The 19,606-nt window shown below is 40.0% G+C and overlaps 1 protein-coding gene across 5 annotated transcripts in view; it reads left to right on the top strand.

The window, feature by feature from the left end:
• Positions 1–313: 313 nt before the first annotated feature.
• The window catches only part of dtnba (dystrobrevin, beta a), a 35,014-nt gene continuing 15,721 nt past the window's right edge, over positions 314–19,606 (top strand). For 3 of the 5 annotated variants that reach the window (XM_075459757.1, XM_075459756.1, XM_075459753.1), the window contains exons 1-10: positions 314–576; positions 5,018–5,197; positions 7,108–7,159; positions 13,119–13,210; positions 13,406–13,486; positions 13,732–13,945; positions 14,059–14,144; positions 16,547–16,701; positions 16,907–17,006; positions 18,259–18,425. In XM_075459757.1, coding sequence (XP_075315872.1) covers positions 13,120–13,210; positions 13,406–13,486; positions 13,732–13,945; positions 14,059–14,144; positions 16,547–16,701; positions 16,907–17,006; positions 18,259–18,425 — 894 coding nt within the window. In that variant the 5' untranslated portion in view covers positions 314–576; positions 5,018–5,197; positions 7,108–7,159; position 13,119. The remainder of the gene's footprint in view (positions 577–5,017; positions 5,198–7,107; positions 7,160–13,118; positions 13,211–13,405; positions 13,487–13,731; positions 13,946–14,058; positions 14,145–16,546; positions 16,702–16,906; positions 17,007–18,258; positions 18,426–19,606) is intronic. The other 2 variants (XM_075459754.1, XM_075459755.1) reach the window with 2 other exon arrangements.

The following is a 19,606-nucleotide window of genomic DNA, read 5'->3' as shown; positions in this document are numbered from 1 at the left end:
CAATGTTTACTTCCCTCACGGGACAGGCACAAGTGCCAACTGAGGGAGAAAAACAACAATAAAATGCTTCCAATCCCCCCAAAAAGTGCTTCTTTTGTGAGTGATGAAGACCTTCATAAGAGGGGTTAATGTTGGACAACAATAAATCCTTTTTAACAGGTGCATCCGGCTATGCTGATGGTTACATGTCAATATATATATTTTAATAGGAATATAAAGCCTTTCTGATACATGTGAAGTGGGCTGGTTTTGAATGAGCAGCTTTGTCAGAGGGGAGGGAGCAGCACGGACCCGAGAGGAGTGACTTTCCTTCAAAATAGTTCACTTCATCACAGCAGCAGCGGCAACCGGCGCAGAAGCAGCGGCGGGCGGGCGCGGAGGGTGTGAAACATGGCTTATTACGGAAATAAATAACGGGACAGGGGGACGAAATCATCTAAACCGAAGAGCAGGCCACAAAACACGGCGAAAAAGGAGAGAAGAGGAAGCGAAGAACCGTGGTTACAGCTCAAAGTCAGTGCCACACGTTTCAGTGTTGATGTATTTGGCCACGAATACCTGACAAAAATAGTCCCGGTGAGTAGAGCTCGGCTCCCATAGCCTGTTGAAAGGATATAACGTGGTGTGTTAAGAGTGTTTTTTTTACTTTTATTACTTACATTTAGAACAGTTTGGGCAGGGAGAGGTTTCAAGACCACATTCATTCGGGGGAACAAGGTGAACAGGGAGTTAAACTTTTCTGCAACATGGCCGCTCAGATGTCACCAAGCTTCCCCGAAGTTTGGCAGAAGTAAAGGGAGCTTCGACTCAAGGCTTTTATTTTAATTAAAGGAGCCGGTGGGGTATAATAAAAACAGTTAGACAGAAAATATATGTAAATATGTGTCGGATGGGGTGTCTTTCCCTGTCCTTCGTGTTGTAGTAGAGCACATTGAAGTCATGCCCACTTTTTTAAATCAAAACTGCTATTGGTGTTCGTGCTGGTGGGAGGAACGTTATTCCATTCAAAAAAAATTGGCAATTTATGTGTTACCTGGCGTGTCGCCAAACATTAAAGCTTTTTGTGGCAAAACTTAATGCTTTCTTCAAATCCGAAGTGTTCATTATGAAATTCAGCACATTATTTGAAGGCTATGATAAAAACATTCACTGTACAGAACAACAGAAATGAGTGCAGACAGCTGTCAGAATGCTGAAACTCCAGTGTTAGGATGAATGATTCATTTGTGTCTGATCAGCTTGTTGAATAGAAATGGTTTATCTTTGATGAATCATACGATATAAGTGTTGTGAGGTCAGATGAGCAGGCTTACATCTCCACAGCCATGGTATTATCGAAGGTTTTGGGTGGAATAGGACAGTTTTCAGGTAGTTTTCCCTTAGAAGTACTTGGCAGATGTTACAGTTGCTGAAAAATCAATCTAACTTCTTTCTTTTGTCCACCTATGATCCATGATTTGTGATTACTTTTAAAATCCAAATTCACAAACATATGCCGTGCAATTTAAGGATTTAACCATTGTGTTAAAACTATCACAAGTTGAAATATCTGATTACAAATTAGTTTTAAGGGTTTTATCCCATACATTTCTAAATTTACAGTATGTCTGATGATCAATGACAATTGCATTTTAAGTGCCTATCTCATTAAAAGCAAGATTTATCTAACAGGTCTTTATTTCTTTGCTTTGCAAAGCAAATAAACAGTCAAGTTAAGTATCAATCAGTATATATAAGCTGTGATAAAGGTGTCATTTAGTGTTAAAATTCAAATCCTACAGCAGAATCACAAAGCCAGGCAGTTTAAAGACTTCACCAAACTCTTTCTCCCCATGAAGGAAGCTCAGAGGAGAAGGATGACGGTGAAAGGGAGAGATTAGACTGATAAGAAGAACCTCTACTTCTACCCTGCCGGATACATATTGTCTTCTTTATCTGAGCAGCCGGCCGTTTGTTTACACTTAAAACAGAGTGAAATGAAAGAGGAAACAAGGATTATCTATCCTACTTTTCCTGTCATTCCTCACCCTGCACATAATAACTGGGTATACCTGCAGAGAACTCTTTGTAGTGTCTTCACACCGGCTTCTGCCTCCATAAAATGTAATTTCAATGCCTCTACATATGGAAAGACTTTAGTTTTATGTTGCTTTGCAGTAGTACTGAAATGTGTTGCTGTCCTCAATGTGGGTGGGGAGATAATAGCAGAGAAGATGAACCCCATGATTACTCTGGTTTATGCAATTTCCCTGGAATCAAATTATAGTGAAATTAAAGCATTCTTTACTCGTCATGCAGGGATACTTTGATGTAACATGAACAGGAACCTCTGAGCTTTTTTGTGTTACATGTTTGGTGCTTGTGAGTTAATCCGCAGCTGGTTTACAGCATTGAAGACAGTAGAAAATTCATGGCATTTCTGTCTTTTTGCCCTCATTTGTAAGTACTTGTACAGCAGCTTACTTGGAGGTCATTGACTCTGACTACATTTACAGGAATCCACATCAAATACCGCACGGTCTCTATCTCCTGAAGCAGCTGCAAAGCAGGTTAGATCTTAGGTTAAAGATGATGATAAAGAGCTGTAGAGTTTTCTTCGCCAACCCTTCAAGTATTTAATTTAAACGCTCACATACGGTAGAATATTTATTTGCCAGAGCTCATTGTAGACACACTCAGAGCTGCAGCATTTAGGATCAACCGTGGTGGTTTGTTCACAGCATTAAATGCAACTTTCACTTCCTTTCTCTCATGCTTTGTTTTCGTCTTGCACGCTCATCCTGTTGCTTTCACCATCTCAGTTTCTCGCTCTTTGCTTCCTTCCGGCTTCTTTGATGCATCTCGATTTCTATCAATCCTCACGTCTTCATCCTGCTGTTTTTCTCTCGCTCAGCTTCTGCATTTATGTTTTTCTCTCTGAGAAGCATCAAAAAGCCTTATTACAAGTCAGAGCTGCGGTTTTAGCCTCAAACTTTGACCTCTGTAAATAGAAACCGGCAGAGAGGAGTCTGATAGGAGGACACTCTCTAGTACATGGCTGGGTATCTTAACTGGAAACCAATGTGCCGAACAATGCAAGGACCTCTGTTGGCGTGGGCGTGTTGCTTCAAGTAAAAGCAAGAGCAATGAAATATGATCCATGGACACACTTGAAAGCTTTTCAGGCAACCCATCACTTTAAAGTGGATTAAATCTGACAATAGCATCTGTAAAGTAGTTGCATTGTCTGAGGTTGTTACAGTTTTTTGTGACAGTTGCCAGATACATAGTGGTAGTATAAATGCTGTCAAGCTAACCAGAATATTAGCTTGTAATTATTAAGTTTGACAATGCCTCATCTTACCACAGCTCTTGTTTTTTCTATGTTTTGGCCAAATCCACATTTCCAGCATAGAGGAGTTGAGTTCATATTGGCCTTACAACAAACTCCACCACGTCCACAGTTCTGCACCAGTCCTCCAGACACCCTCGGCATGCAAGCCTTCCATTTTAAATGCGTAACCGGAGATCTCTTGCTTCTGTTTTTACCTGCTCGATGGCAACCTCGGGGTCCTGGCAGGTCAGCCGGGTTGTCTCTTTGGGATCAGAGGTCACGAGTTTTGCTTTCAGCTCAGGCTGCTTGTAGTCGGTGGTGTCGGGGGCGCTTCTGGGATTATTGTGGTTATTTACTTCATCATCAAGGAGTAAAGATTCTGTTTGGACCACTATTTTGTGCTTAAACATTTCGTTTGTCATTTAACAAAGAATTGATACGTTTATTTCTAATATAAGTGTTAAACAATCAGTTTGTTGGAGTTCTATTTGTATGTTTTTCCTCTCATTTCGTTGACTGTAGTGTGTCCAGCACGTTTTAGGAACATAATAAGTTGCAGCTGCCTTTCAGGTACGAATCCTTCCAGTTTTTATACAAAAAACATTTTTAAGACGACACTTTCCAGGATGAGGATGTTAATGAACTGTGGTGTTTATGTGAGGACTGGAAATTTGGAGTTGTGTTGTTCGTCGCACCTTTGCTTACATGGCAATGGGAGATCATTGTGTCATTTTTACACATAAATGTACAGTCATTCACCAACTGTACTGAGGAACAAAAGCGTCTGCAACACAATCCAACACAGAAAAAGCCTCCAATGGGCCCGGATTTGGACGAGACCCGATCAGACCTCTAGTTAGTGTGACAACTTTGAGAATTAAGTGGTTGTTGTTGTAGAATAATGCAGATTACCTGTCAGTTCTGTCAGAAAAGTTGCTCAGTGAACTATTTAGGAGGCGAGGGGAGACCGCAAAAGCCTTTAGTTTGGAAAATAATGAGGCAAGTATGGATTGTACTCTCAAGTATGGACTCTCCTTTTAAGCTTTTCTGTTTCTGGTTGTGTTTGTGCGTAAATAAAGATTTAATTTGTAAACTGTGCTACGGGATGTGATGGAAAACCATGCCATGCACCACTAATATGTATTTATTCCTCCAACGGCATGTTAGAAAAGTCCAACAAACATTATGGTTGCATGACAGCTGACCGAAACCTCAGTTAAACTGTTTCCACTTGTCAAATACAGAGAGATTATTTTTTAATTTGGTCTCCATGATGTCTAAATATTTGAGGATCCCTGAGGTAGAGCCAAACCACCGGTAATGCAGTAAACCATGCAAATTGCCAAGTATGCCCAATTTCCTGAAATCTTAAGATTTGGAAAATGACTTCAGCGCTTTCTGAAGGATTTGTGGGTCCGGCCGAGGAGCCTCAAGAGGCTTGTGTGTTACAGTAAAGGGTCGTTTGGAGGATAAATAGCACTCTGGGTATTTCAGCAATGTCAGTGTCTAAAGTTGCAGAGCACAGTACTGTAAATTTAACACACACACACACACACACACACACACACACACACGAACTGGTCAGGTCCTGTCAGTGCTGGCGATGAGAGTGGTGGACAGCTGCGGGTGGTAATTTGGTCATGTGGCGTGCATGTTGTGTATCTGTGAGGTGTGGGTAGTAAACACCCTCTTTCCCTTCTTTAGTACGCCCTCGTCTGCTGGACACCCATTTCTGTATCTGCGTCTTCGTGTCAGCGTCTTCCATCCAGTGGGATTCGGCTCCCGAGCGCAGCGGTGAGTCCAGCTCGGGGGGGATTTTTGCCGACAGATTCAGGCCTGTAGTGTGTTTGCTTCAGATTGAGAGGAGCTGGTGTTTAAGAACAGGTGTGTGATGGTTGTGGTAAAAGTGAGATGATGTGTGTTTTCAGGCCCATATGTCTTGCTCAGGTGCGGGCCTGCATTTGTAACCACTGTTTTGATCTGGCGTTGAGGAAAGTGTGTGTGTGGTTTAGTGTTATCAAACAGGTGCACTGGTTGGGTGGTCTGCACCGAGGCAGGACTTGCTTTTCTAATAATCAAATCTACCACAATTTGGGGAACTTTAGCATGGTTGTAATTTATTTCCGAAGTGAAAGGAGGCTTTTTGGACACTAAAGACGTAGATAAACCTTAGGTTATTTTTTTTAGATTGGATTAGATTCAACTTCATTGTCAAAGAGCAAGTAAAGGTACAAGCCAATGAAATGCAGTTGGCATCCAACCAGAAGTGCAAAGGAGTGCATTTTATATATACAGAATAAATAATATGTACATAATATATACAGACTAAATATATACACTATATATACTATGTAAATAAGTAACTGAAGATTAATAAATTAGATAATTAAATATAAATAGTGCATAGACAGAGTGAAATGAAAAAGAACAGTGCAAACCAGAACTAGTGTGTCACTTATAGCTGGAGGATCTGGATAGTGATGAAGGTTTTCTGATTGAATTGTCACAATGAGGCTGTTTTCCATAGAAAAATCTGTTAGATTTCATGAGGATTGTGGCGCTCAGAGTTGGCTGCCTTACCGAACCGAGCTCACGTTGTTAAACTGACAGCCGCAATGTTTATTTATGGCAGCTTACTCCACCAAATCCTACTATAACGAGTACAGTTTTACTTTAATCATAACGATTGCCTTACAAACTGCCCCCTCTGGGATGAATATAGGTTTTAATTTAATTAAATTCACAATTAAACCTTAAAGATTACGGATTGTAGGGCACATAATATGAGTTATTCAGGTGATGATGAAAAGCTCAGTTTATATGAAACGCACTCTAAGCCTGGTTGATCTTAGTAAACAAAACGTATGTTGAAGCAGACGAAAGTAAGAATTTTGCTCCTTGTTTTCGATGCTTTTTAACAAGATTGAGAAAAATGACAATTACAAACATCCAGTCTCGTATCCTGGTTTCCTTTTCTGTGACGTAACAGAAAGCCGTTCACACAGTTGCACACACTACTGAATTTTTATTCGTCATGCTGTCATAAACCACTCTTACTCAACAAGTGTGATAGACATATTTAACAGCTGAGAACACAGACCGATGTTTACAGTCTGAGGTTAGTAACACTGAGGTTGGTAACCACATGCTTTGGCATTTAATCAACTTTAATAGACAGCAAATACAGTATGTTTGTGTTGGATACCTGTGTGATCTCTGTTCTGCTTGCCACGCCTCCTGCATACAGGATGTTAAATATTAAACCTTTTTAGAGTCTCTTTTTTCCTCTGAGCTGTTCAAACATCCTTCAAGTTCAGTGAAGAAATTAACCTGCAGAAACATCCCACTTTTTTGGGGATATTTGCCTTCAAAACACCTCATTAAACTAGAAGAGAAACACTCTTTTTTTAACAAAGAAGTGGACGGTGTTGCTTACATGCTGGTTTTAAACTTTCGGATTATTTAAATTGCATATGCCATTGAGTTATTGTTTGAAAGACTTTAAATCCAAACTGAGATTAAGCCTGTCTGGTCAAAGCTGTTGTAAAATATAACAGTAAGGGTCTTTAAAGCAAAAGGAAATCTGTGATTATGGAAGAAATGACCTAAATGCGATTATCCTTTTTTTTTTTTTACTATCTACAGATACATGTGCTGCTCTAACCATTCTACAACTGTGTGTCTGTGGGTTGTGTCTCTATTAGAGTGCATCTCCATAGGCCTTTGCTGTTATTGTTTAAATGTTGAAAAGACTTCTTAAAGGCCTTTTTCTTCTTTTTCTGTCTCTCTGTTAGACGTCCTTTGTTGAAGCTCCTCTGTCCTGTGTGACCCCCCTGACACAGAGAGGTATGACCACACACATGCACACCCTCATATACGCAGTATGTATACAGGGATGCAGAGACGCTTTGCATGAATAAAGCTCCTGTAATTCAAGCATTTGGCTACCTTTTCCAAACTTTATCTCGAGCCAGAGTTTAGTGGAAAACTGGGAGTGTCCCCTCTGGTTTAGTTGGTGTTTATTCAGTCTTTTTCGTGTGTTTGTTTCCGTAAAGCTCAGCAAATGTCGGCCATAATAAAACACCATGGTGCAACACAAATGTGCATCTCCACCCGCACAAACTCAGAAAAGCAAGTCAGCAGAGCTGCAAACGCAGAACTTCTCTAAGTCACGTCCGTTTATTTTCACTGCTTGTTATTCGGTATTTCGTCTAATCTCAGGACTAATAACATTTTATCTACAGTGAGATTGATTTACCGTAAAGTAACTCAGATTTACTGAATCTCATTCTGGCTGAGTCAGAAGCAGCAACATGTAACATGTCTCTGGTGTGGAAGTTGTTCGCTGTGAGTTAAAGAGCTTTTTATTCTGTTTTGATGGGCTAAAAAGTGCTCATAAAGGAGGTGTACACACAAAGCGTTCTCCTTCTTGATAGTCACATGTTTTAAATTCCAGGATCAGTCACTTTTAAACAAAAACATTGCTTTAATTTAGTCTTCATCTAAAGGAGCCATCGACGCAGCTCACTGTGAGATGAGTGTTCAGGGACCGTCTATCAAATTCAGCTTTAATGTTAGATAAAGAGTAATATACTCCAATTATACTAATATTAGTCTGACTAGGAGTAGAAGAAAATAACCTGATACATACATGGAAAGTTTTTTAAGAGCCAGATTTCAAATATATTGAGTATGAATGATCTGTCCTTGAAAGAAATGCTGAAATAATGTTTATAACCCAGAATTGGAATCAGCAAGTTAGGCTAAACAATTAGAAACTTCTGTTTAAAATTTGGCTTATCCATCTTTATGGTATTTATATCCACTGCGACTTCTACCTGTAAAATAACTAAAACAAAGACGGGGCCATCGGACATACGGGGAATGTGAATCTTTAGGTGTCACGTATTCGATTCAGTTCTTATTCTTGGAATGATGATTCTCACAAAACGTATTCTCGATTCAGTGCAAAAGAGCGCTAATTTCAGATTCTATTCATGTCTGATGTGTGCGTAGAAAGCAGAGATGAGCCTGAAGGATGAGGAAAATGCATTCTCATATTAATCCATCTGGGGTTAAAGCTTTTTTTTCTGGAAAACTGAACACGATCCACAAAAAAAAAAAAAAACTTTACGTTTTTCAGCCTCTGGAGAAACTAGAAAAATGAAATAAAAGAATCATTTGAGAGGTTAAACCTTCAGCTTTTAGCTAAATCAACTCCATCCTTTAAAAATGATTAATTGTTAAGTGTTTCCTAGAACAATGAGAATAAAAGCAATGTTTTTGTTGTGTCTGTGTGTTTTAAATGGGTTGAAATGACACGAGCATCAGACTTGAAAGTTAAATGTAGATGTATGTTGAATCAGCTTTCAGGGAATGAAAGGAGTCCAGCTATTACGCCCAAACACGGCTTGACCGAAGATGAGACTGGCTTGAAATTCTTGCTGCTTCATATCAGTGGAACTAAGAGTTAACTTTGACAGCTACCGACTCGATGGGAGTCAGTTTTGCCCAGATAGGTTTAAAAATTGATTTTTCAAAGTTGAGATCATGGCTGTTTCGTGTCATCGTTGCTGTTCATCGTGGTTTACATTTGTAAGCGAAGAGACAGCTGGTAATCTAAAAATACACCTCGAACTGTGGCACATTGCGGTCCCAAAGCACTGCTACGTGGACTAATTATTTTATTTAATCGAGTGCAAAGAAGAGATTTCATGGATGTAAAACCTGTCATCCAAGCAGTGTTTGATTCTGCTGTGTTAGATGGAGCTGCGGCACCTTTATGCTATTTGGATCCACTTCCTGTGACCAACTTTGACCCAGAGATTGGGGCGGTAAAAATGACTGCCAAGCTGTTTCCAGCCCTCTGACATAGTTTGGGATAATTGTGGAAAGCGTAATTGTATCTATGGTGATTTAAAGCTTTCATAGTTTAAAAAAGGAAACAAATCTCACGGGCCAAACGTTCTCCCATGTCAGCTTTACTCACTCAGACAGACGTGGACAGACAGACAGGGTGTAGTTATCACCAAGGCCAGGCTGGAAATAACAACTTACTCACCACGAGAGTCCTGCTGTGGAGACTCGGGGAAGCGGTCACGACACTTATTTTGGCTCATTTTCGTCTCCAGTAGAAGTTGTAAAACCTCGGCAGTGAACCTTTAACTGACTCATACATCCACCTGTTATTAAGTCAGTTGGTTTTCAGGTTTTTAAGCTGAAAATCTTTTGTTCACATCTGATGATAAATGATTAATTGGTATAATAATCTAAAAGTGAATTGTTATGTGCTGTACAAAAGAAAAGGGCTGATAAGCTACATAAAAAGTCTCTTCCTTATCAGAGCTGCGTATTGTATGTAGGATTGTACTGAAGTTAAAGGCACGAGACAGTTGTTTATCCAAACATCTGAAGCATTTTGCTTGTCGAAAGCTGTTGATGTAATCTGTGACATTCCTGCAAACATCTCTTTTTGTAGTGTGTAGAAAGCTAATGTTCAGTTTGATTTGCATCGAGGGAAATCACAACATGGGTCATCTCAGGGCACTTTACGTTGTCAGGAAACACGACTTTACATCACAGAGAGAAACCCAGAGAGGACAGCCATCTGCCTCGACTGGATGAGAAGAAAGTGACCCGAGAAAGAAGAGGAAACAACAAACAGATGGACAAATTGGTGAAGCTAGTAAACACACATCAGAAATGTAGCTCTGGAGCCATAAATATCCACAGAAATGTACACACAGGGAAGAAGTGAGGAAGTTAATAGCAGTGTTGGCATAAAGGCTTGGAGAGTAAAACAGATTAGAGCAGAGGACGTGTGCTCGGCTTATCTTTGCTGTCGAGTAAGAGGACATGTTTTTGTACGTTTCTTATCCAGTATGCATCTACAGGGGCGCCCTACTAAAAGAAACGCTGAATAAAAGGCTACTACCAAGCTGAGACTCCACGCGCTGCATCCTCCAAACAGTAGGCGTCGCTACTTAGAAAATGACACCGCTGCATAGCAGGAACAGCACAAGAAGAAGTGGCTCAGCAAAGTCTATCATTCCTCCACAGACGTAGCTACACAGCTTCAGCTTATCTGAAGTTTTTCTCAAATTTGAGAGGTTGAGAACAGTGAGCGTAAGAGGCGCATTAGTAACATCGTTCACTAGTTGCAATCCATACTGACAACAGATCCTTATAGCTAATCAGAATAGCAATTTGCATGTGCACTAGTTAAATTGTACGTTCTTATTTTACTAAAGATCGACCCCTCAAAGTGAGGCTCTTACAGTGCTTGCTCTCCCAGCAATGTTCAGGAAGAAAGTGTGCATTATTACATTAAAAGTGCATTAAAACTTGAGCAGGAGGTCACAAACTCCAAACAAACCAACACAGACTCAATCATTGCGATCAGTGTGGAGAAACTGGCACTTCAAGGATGAGCCCACGCACTCCAGTCCCTGCAGGGTGGGAGGAAGTTACCCCAGCAGAGGGGCTGTAACACACCAGCCAACTGTGGGAGCTGTTCAATAGGAAGCTCCTCCATTGATCGCATGAATTAAATGACCCCTCTTTGTGTTTCTTTGTGCAACCAGATATTCTTCTTTTGTTCCGCCACTCAGGTTCTGCGTGTTTTCCATTCGTGAGACACAGCAAAAAAAAGTTGTGGCATGACTTTATTTGAATGTAAATCTTCCAAAACATGCATCCCAAAGCCTGTACGTGAGCACTGTCATGGAACATTTAGAATAAATGGAGGAAACGCCACAAACTTACTGAAGCATGTCAAAGATCTGTGCACAGAACTCAGTGTGAGTTAGATTCACTCATATTTAACATATGAACAACAGTTCAGTAAAAAGTTTACTGAAAGTCGCATAAAAAACACACACCACATCACTTTCCACTAACTTCTGGGTCCAGAGTTTTGTTGCTGGGACTCAAATCTTGACCGTGAACCATTGCAGTGGCGATAATTATCGAGTTTGCTGATAGTTAATCTGGGTTTATTTTTGTCTCAGAGTTGAATCACTAGCCTGTTATCTGACCAGATGTTTTACAAGAAAAGAAACTATACTGGACCAAGTGTTATCAGCAGCCTCTGGAGTCTGCGCGGCGGGAGAGGAGCAGTAATGAAAGGGTTATTTCAGGGAAGGTTTGGGAGCGACTGTGTTTCTGAGAGAGTGACTGAAAGGAGGAATCCTTCTTTTGTCTGGATGAAGCGTGAAGTCTCCTGGGAAGCTCTCAAATCCTCTCTGGAATGTGTTGGCTTGTCACCACATTCATACAAGGAATGCAAATATTTGTGTGTATGTGTGTGTGTGTGTGTGTGCGTTTCAGTTATGTGGTGTAGTGTAACCGTTACCATGGTGACTTGGTTACCTCTGGCTTTTTCTTGCTTTGTCTCTTCGTCTTTACCTCTGAATTGTTCAAATGCCAGCCTGCAGCTCAGATTTCATCAGCTGCTCTCATTAATCTGTTCATTTATCCAGCTCTCAGCAAATCCTCCGGTCTGCTTGGCGTGACCACGAGTCTACGAGCAAAAATTCAGACGCATTTATAGTTTAGTTTAGTTTTTTATAGTATTTTTTTTTTTAGAAATATTTATGTCAAGATTTTATAGACTTTCATGAAAGAACTTCTTTTAAGTTTACGAGATCTTCAAAGATCTTGAAGTCAAATAATGCTTCAATTATTATTATTTTTCAGTAGGTTTAGATCTTGTTGCTAAAGTTTGCTCTTTTATAATTCCTCTATTTTCTAACTGCTCACTAATTCTGCTCTGGAAGTGTTAATCTGTTGAAACGAATACAGTTTAAATACCTAAAAGAGGATTTATTTTAGAAAGGCAGCTAGTTTTTAGGCACAATCAAACAATTTTTTTGTTTGAGTTATTTATTGTTGTTATTTAGATTTTTCTCAGGTTTTAATGTGTGTTTAGAAGAAATTTAAGAACAATCCAGTGAAAAATTAAGTATCTTTAGCTCAAAAGTAATCCATGAAATAAACTGTGACGGCAGTAAAATTACTTCTATTTAGCTGTTAACTGTTTTTTCTAAGTTGTTAGTAAAGTTATGAACATTCAATAATTGATATATGGAAGCTGGGAGAGGCCATGCTTGAACTTTTTTTAAATATTATTGCCAGATTACAAGTTAATTATTTCATTATCTCGAGATAACGGAGCTCGTTTTGCACTGATAGTGGGTTAATTATGTCATTTTGACATGATAAGAATTGTTTTGTCACGATAGTGGATAAATTCATGTTGTTATCTCAAGGTAACATGGCTACTGTTCCTGAGATAAGGGGTTAATGTGCGTTTTAGTTCGATCTTGTTGGTTAAACACTCATCTTTGCCCCCAGATGTTACTTTCTGTTCTCAAGCGCTCGACTTAATGTCATAGATCCTCCACAAATGTCAAGGTAGTGAAAATGAAAGCTTGAATCAGTTGTTAACACAGGAGACGCTCACCTTGTGATCTCATGAAACCAAGGCTTGTTTTGTAAAGATTACTGGCAACTGTGCGCCGTGATCTGGAGAAAACAAAAGACTGCCATACCAGAGAAAAAAATCTCGTTTTCAGAGTAACTAGTTAAATCTTTGCATGGTCCCATGACAATAAATCTAATAAAAAATCCTTAAGATAATGGTTAGGAGTGTGAATCCAGTGATGTATGGTGTGGGAGGCTGGATTATGCTCCTAAAACATTAAGATTAGTATCATTACAGGTGCATTGATGTTTTTATTTAATCGTTATCATGAAAAAGGACAAATAATTTTAGATTTTTCCTGCTGTGCTGCGTTTCCTGCAGGATGGTGATGGAGGAGGAGGGCCAGAGAGGACGAGGTACGGGGGCCCCGGTGGCGGCGCCAGCTGAGGGGAGGCGGATCTTTGTGGAGCTTGGTGAGTAACCTTTACCCCGAGTTAAACGGCCTCTCATTGTCACATCACAATGCTTTCTAAAACTCAGCTTTGAATGTTCGTGTCTGTGGTTTAAGTAGAATTGGCTCTCTTATTTTAGTTTTGGGATTTCTTACTCACTTATGCTTCATTTAAATGAACCAGCAGAGCGTCACCAGTGTCTTTTTTCTTCAACAGGGGAGCAGAACTTCGATGGCATCTGTCTCTCTACATATCGGACTGCCTGCAAGCTCAGATTTATCCAGAAGAGATGCAACTGTGAGTCACGGAACATTGTATTAGTTAGAGTTGAGTTAAAGTATCATCATTGATCATTTGCCTAATTTTATCACCACTTTGACATGTTTTTGACACAGAAACATGCAAACTGCCTCATACATAAGTGGAGAAAATGTCTGTTAGTGTTGGTTTGTGTTTACGTTTTAGGGATAATACAAAGCTTTAAAAATATGTCCAATGACTTTATTTACAGTATAAGAAAAGACCAAATTCTCTCCCTTCAGTGCATCTGATTGACATATACAATGTGATCGAGGCGGTACGGGACGCGGGGCTGAATGCAGTAGAGCTCAATGCCGGCATCTCTGTAACCAGACTGGAGAACCTGGTGTCCTCCCTGTTCAACCAGCTCAGCAAACGCCTGCCCACCACTCACACCATCAACCCACAGGAGAGCACCGTCCTCCTGGTCCAATTCATACTGGCTGCCATTGAATGGTAACTTCAAAATGAGTCACGAGGAGCCGACAGGTTCTGTTTGCCCGCATGAGCTCGTCTCACATGAGGTTTAATGTGAAAATGCTGTGTGTGTGTGTGTGTGTCTGCCGCAGTGAGCCAGATAGCCGTCTGACGGTCCTCTCTGTGAAGGCGATGCTGGCTACTCTGTGTGGAGGGAAACTGGTGGATAAACTTCGCTGTGAGTACCAGCTGACACCATCATTACTAACCTGGTATCTGTCACAGATCAGTTCTTTTAGGTTTGGTCTAATACTTTAAACATCCCGACAGATGGAATTAGCGCTGTTGGTAGATAAATTACTCCTCCTGTCAAACCTGTAATGTTTAACATTAGGGAATCCTCTTAAATGTGGCTAAATACTGTAATTTCAGCCATCGTTACCTTTTTATTTTGGAATGTCAGAGTGTCCTTGGACAATGAATTTAACCCACATTGCCCCTAATGTAAAGCACTTTCTATAAAAATGTTCTATAAAAAACCGCTGTCTGTAGAGGAATTTTAATACTTTAAAATGACTCTTAACAAAAATACTTTCTTCCTTAGTTTAATCCAATCAAAAGTCAAATCAAATTTATTCATAAAGCACAATAAAACAAACACAGTTGACCAAAGTCCTGAACAGAACATGACATGAATAAGACAAGAAAACTGAGACATATAAGCAGATTAAAAACATACAAAAACACCAAGTAAAACCTAATAAAACAGGGATCTTCGATAGGAGGCAGCTGAAAGCTTTAAAACATACAGAATAATTTTAAAATCTGTTCAGAATTTAATCAGGAGCCAGTGTTGGGATGCACGAGCTGTTGTCTTCTTAGGGAACCAGCCAGGAGTCCGAGGGCTGAACCAGCCCAGATAAAAGCAGCTACAATAATCCAGCCTTGATTTCAGTTCAGCCATGTTCCTTGAATGGACCCCTTAAAGTGAATGAGTCAAAAGCTGTTGAACATAAGTAGCATAATGTTAAAAATGATAGACCAGGCAATCCAGCAGTTAAAAGATAAAGTTTATAGTCTTTATCATCCCTCGTTTTCAGCTGTGTTGATTAGGATCGTGTCTTGAAGTGATAGTGATGATGCACTGTGTGACACCTTGAGTTGTGGATGTTTGCTGGTGTTTTCAGATGGTCCTTAATTGCTGTCTTGTATTGTATTTTGCAGCATTATTTGACGTGGTTGCACAGATTGGAGGCGTTACCGCTTACAGATGATAACGCCTTGTGTATCGTCATCAGATTTGAAGCTGGAAAAGTTCCTGTTGGGGATATGGGCTCCATTTTTTATTTATTTATTTATTTATTTATTTATTTATTTAGGGACCTTAACACTAATTAGCTCTTCCTCCTTGTTGTGGTCACGTGAGCGACTGTAGAAAATGAGGAAGCGAGACGACAGAAGTGATCAAGTTGTATGACTGAATCATTCGCTAATCTAAATCTAAAGGGTGAGCGTGTGGGAACGCCACAGTCTGAACGCAGGAACATATGCATGCCACTAAATCGCCATGAATTAGAATGAATCTAGATGGTAAATTCATGATTTTTGAGGTTTCTTCCTCACCCACGAGCTGCAATTCTGCCGCTATTTGTTCCCATGCCGCGTCTTTCTTGGCGCCGTGAGGCCACCGCTGCCACAGCTCAACCAGATATTCGTCCTGTTTTTAGTTCAGCATTTTGCGTAGATCACATTTGGCCTCCATCTACGCTGTTCAGGTCTGTTTTGGCGCTGGTGTCACACTGATGCGCACGATACTTTTGTATTTGTTGGTTAGTAGACGCAGGTCAGCAGTCACGCTGCAGGATCGTTCTAATTTTGCCTCTGGCGTCACCTGTTTTACCATCTTTTATCTCAGACAGCCAAAATTCACAGCGTACATTGAGTTTTATTCTGTGTAATGAACATAACTGCTTTAAGTCCTTTTGAGTGGTTGCCAGGTTGAAAATTTCCACGATATAATTGGTTACCTGAATGAGAAGTTGCACAAATAAGACGTGGTCATTTGCCAAAATTGATAATCCTATTTTTATCCTTGTTTTTCCTCAAGGCGACCTATGTAACTCTGGGTTTCTTAAAAGAATTAAACTGCTGTATGGACAGCCAGTTTGACCTTTTTGCACTCTTAAAACGACTAAAAAAGGCTGTCACACCTTGTTATAATTTGTTCCAGAGGTCAGGTTTACATGTGAGCTCATCATATTCAGCTTTCATTCATCTACAAGCTTAGATGCGTTCTTGCTGTGCTTATTTTTGAATAATCTTAAACGGTTTGGTTGCAGTCTCAGCCTGTTGTTTCATATGTGCCACCTTGTGGAAAATACACGTCAGTGCTGCTGTTTCTTCATGCTTGACTTCCCTGCACATGCATCACTTTAATCAGGTTTGCTGTGTTGACAAAAATCCACCTCATGATAGAGATTCACCTCCATTCAGTAGATAAAAGCGGGTTCTTGCAATGTAAGCTGGAGTTATTACGTGGCTTTAGTTCAAAGTTAAAGTTGGAGGCTGAGAGACGTAGTGTTTAAATGTTTGTGTCATGTAACGCCACGCCTTTCTAACTGTATTTGTGTTTGTGTGTAGATGTGTTTTCTCAGGTATCTGACTCCAACGGTGTGTTGGGGCTGTCAAAGTTTGACAGTTTTCTGCGGGAGGCTCTCAAGCTGCCCACTGCTGTGCATGAAGGACCGTCCTTTGGCTACACACAAACTGTGGCACGCTCCTGTTTCCCACAACAGGTGCACGCACACACACACACACACGCACACACACACACACACACACCTTTCCTTTATCTGAACTTTAGATTATTGTAAACTATTTGTTTTGCCACTTATCATTTTTCTACCGTGCAGCAGATTGAAAATGAATAAATCAACTGTCTGTTGTTTTTTAGCATTAGCTCTGTGTTTCTGAACAGCCTTTTCTGTCGTTAATGTGTAGAAGAGGGTGATGCTCAACATGTTCCTTGACATTGTAGCCGACACTCCTCAATGTCTCATCTGGCTGCCTCTCATGCACCGCCTGGCCAATGTGGAGCATGGTAAGCACACACAAACACACACACTGCAGATACACTCCAAAGTTTATCACAGGAAATCAACCTTGTGGGTGCCTGATTTTCAATTTGCTGCTTTTTTTTATCCTTTTCACATGTTTAACATGACATTTCTTCTCTCTTTTTTTTTTTTTTTTTTATGCTTTTTTTTAGGTCACTTTTATTTCCAGTGACTCAAAATCTGTTATAACCTGTTCTTGTTACTTCCCGATGACCCCGAACAGGGTAAACTGATTATAGAAATGGGATGGAACTTAATTATTGAGATTTTTTTCTCCTCTAACTGTACACAGAAACCCTGAAAAAAAGCTTTTCGAATGACAAAAATTATGCAAAAAAGGAAACTGTATATTCCAATCCGTTGTATTTGGGGGTCATTTTTAGTGCGTTGTTGTGAAACAAAAGAAACATTGTTTGATTTATGTGATTCATTTCAGCTAATTGTGGCAGAAATGTGCTTGAAAAGTTAGTATCTTTCTAATTGATGAAAAGTTTCCCTTCTATGCTGCACAACTACAACTTTCTGGCATTTTTCTTTAAGAATGACCCATGGTTTTGAATTCTCACCTCGAAAACGAGCTTTTAAGAGGCGGTGGCCATTGTTACATCACACAATAAAGTAAAATCAGATCATACTAAGAAGGTTTTGTGTAAACCCAGCTCCTCCCATCGATGAGGGATGACGTACCCTGTGTGCCAGCTGTTTACGATGGCAAACATTAAACTTTAGGCATTTTTTTCTGGAGCTAAAAGTCTCTCTAGCCTTCCAGTGGATAAGAATTCCCACGGGGAGTAGTTGCTTTCTTTTCTTTAGACAATCCTCCCCCTGTTATTGGTACACAGTGCTGCAGCATATCCGATTACCTCTGGCTTTGTTGGGATTAACTCTCATTTTGTCAGGTAACTGAAACAAACAGCCAAAGCCTCAGCTGTGAAATTAAAGCTCATTAAAGACTCTGCTTTATAGACCGAAATTAGAGCTGCATTCGATGTTTTCAGCCAGTTAGGATGTGCAATCAAGAATGTGAATGTAATGTGAAAACCTTCTAAAACAGCAGAAGAAACTTTGGTTTTGGTCAATAAAATGTCAAAGATATGTGTCAAATTAACTGTAATAAAAGCTGAGTCAGAAAACTGATACCAAATGTGGATTTTAGTATTTTTCACATCTCTAACTGTGCAGTGCCGTCTCTTTATCACCTTATCTCACCTGTTTGACTGATTGTCTTTTCCTCAGTCTATCATCCCGTGTCATGCTCATACTGCCGTGGAAACGGTATGACTGGCTTTCGCTATCGCTGCCTCCGCTGCCGTGGTTACCAGCTTTGCCAGAACTGCTTCTGGCGCGGCAATGTCAGCGGCTCTCATAGCAGCCAGCACCAGATGAAGGAGCACTCGTCCTGGGTGAGCCACTGTGTGGTTACTCATTTATCACACCAGGGGGCACTCACCTTGTTCGTTTGTGTGAACTCGTTTGAACTTTGAAAGTATAAGACATTTTGTTTGGTCCTCACTGCCTCAGAGAACTGTTTTGAGGTCAAGACTTTGTTTCAGTGTTAAAGGTGGAATTAAAAGCTGGTTTTAAACTTGATGTTTCTTCATCTCAGTGTATGAAAATCTTCCAAATATCCTTCTAAGTTAGAACTTTGGGAAAGTAGCTTACTAATTTTAATATATTTAGCTCTAAAACCCTGATTGGCAGTGGCTATAGTTGCTATAAAGCTTAACTAGCTCTAAGGGAAGAATGTTTTTTCAATTAAAAAATAATTAATGGATGGAGACATGGCTGTTGAATAATTCATCTATAAGTCTTGGCATAACTTGTCTTATCAATGTTTCAGTTTCAGGGATAAACCTCCAACTTGTGGAGCTGCCTGCTTCATATCACAAGCAACTCATTGTAATAATCCTCTGCAGATTTTACACATAATTTCAAACCTGGCAGCGTTTTTCTGCTTCATTTTACGCTCGGTGTAGATGCTTCTTACTGGCATCTTTAGGATGAGACATGCTGCATACAGCAAATATGCATTACAGCAAACAATTAGAGGCAAAAGCCTTCAGGAAGACAAATGGAAATATTCCATAGAAATTAAACTTAGATGTTTGTTACATATGGATGTTTTGCAGCCGTTAACCCTTTACAGCTCAGCTGTAACTCGTACATCTCTGAAAAAACACAGAAAATCGACTTTGCCTTGATGAAACTCAGCAATAATCAGCCTATAATCACTGAAAGCAGCTGAGACTCAGATGTAGCAGGTACCTGTCCTAGAAAGTTTTTCCATTTTACTAACAGATCTGAAGGAAATACCACAAGATACTTTCAAAATCCAGCTTAAAAGAACCCCTGACTGACAAGACTTGTAGACCAACATATGTTCTAAATATCTCCATATGGTTTTAATATGGTATCAGAACCATATGAAGATCCTCAGAGGTTATCACATGTTTTCAGTTACAATGCCCACCATTATTATTCCAGTTGGATGGCTCGACAGCTGCCATTTTTTTGTTGTTGCACCCTGCTGGAAAGTCATCGTTTCGTTGCCTTTTGTCTTAGTTTACAGTTGAAAGGCAAACAG

The sequence above is a fragment of the Odontesthes bonariensis genome, chromosome 24, assembly GCF_027942865.1.
Source record: "Odontesthes bonariensis isolate fOdoBon6 chromosome 24, fOdoBon6.hap1, whole genome shotgun sequence".
NCBI lineage: Eukaryota > Metazoa > Chordata > Actinopteri > Atheriniformes > Atherinopsidae > Odontesthes > Odontesthes bonariensis.
This window is presented reverse-complemented; position numbering and strand designations above follow the sequence as displayed.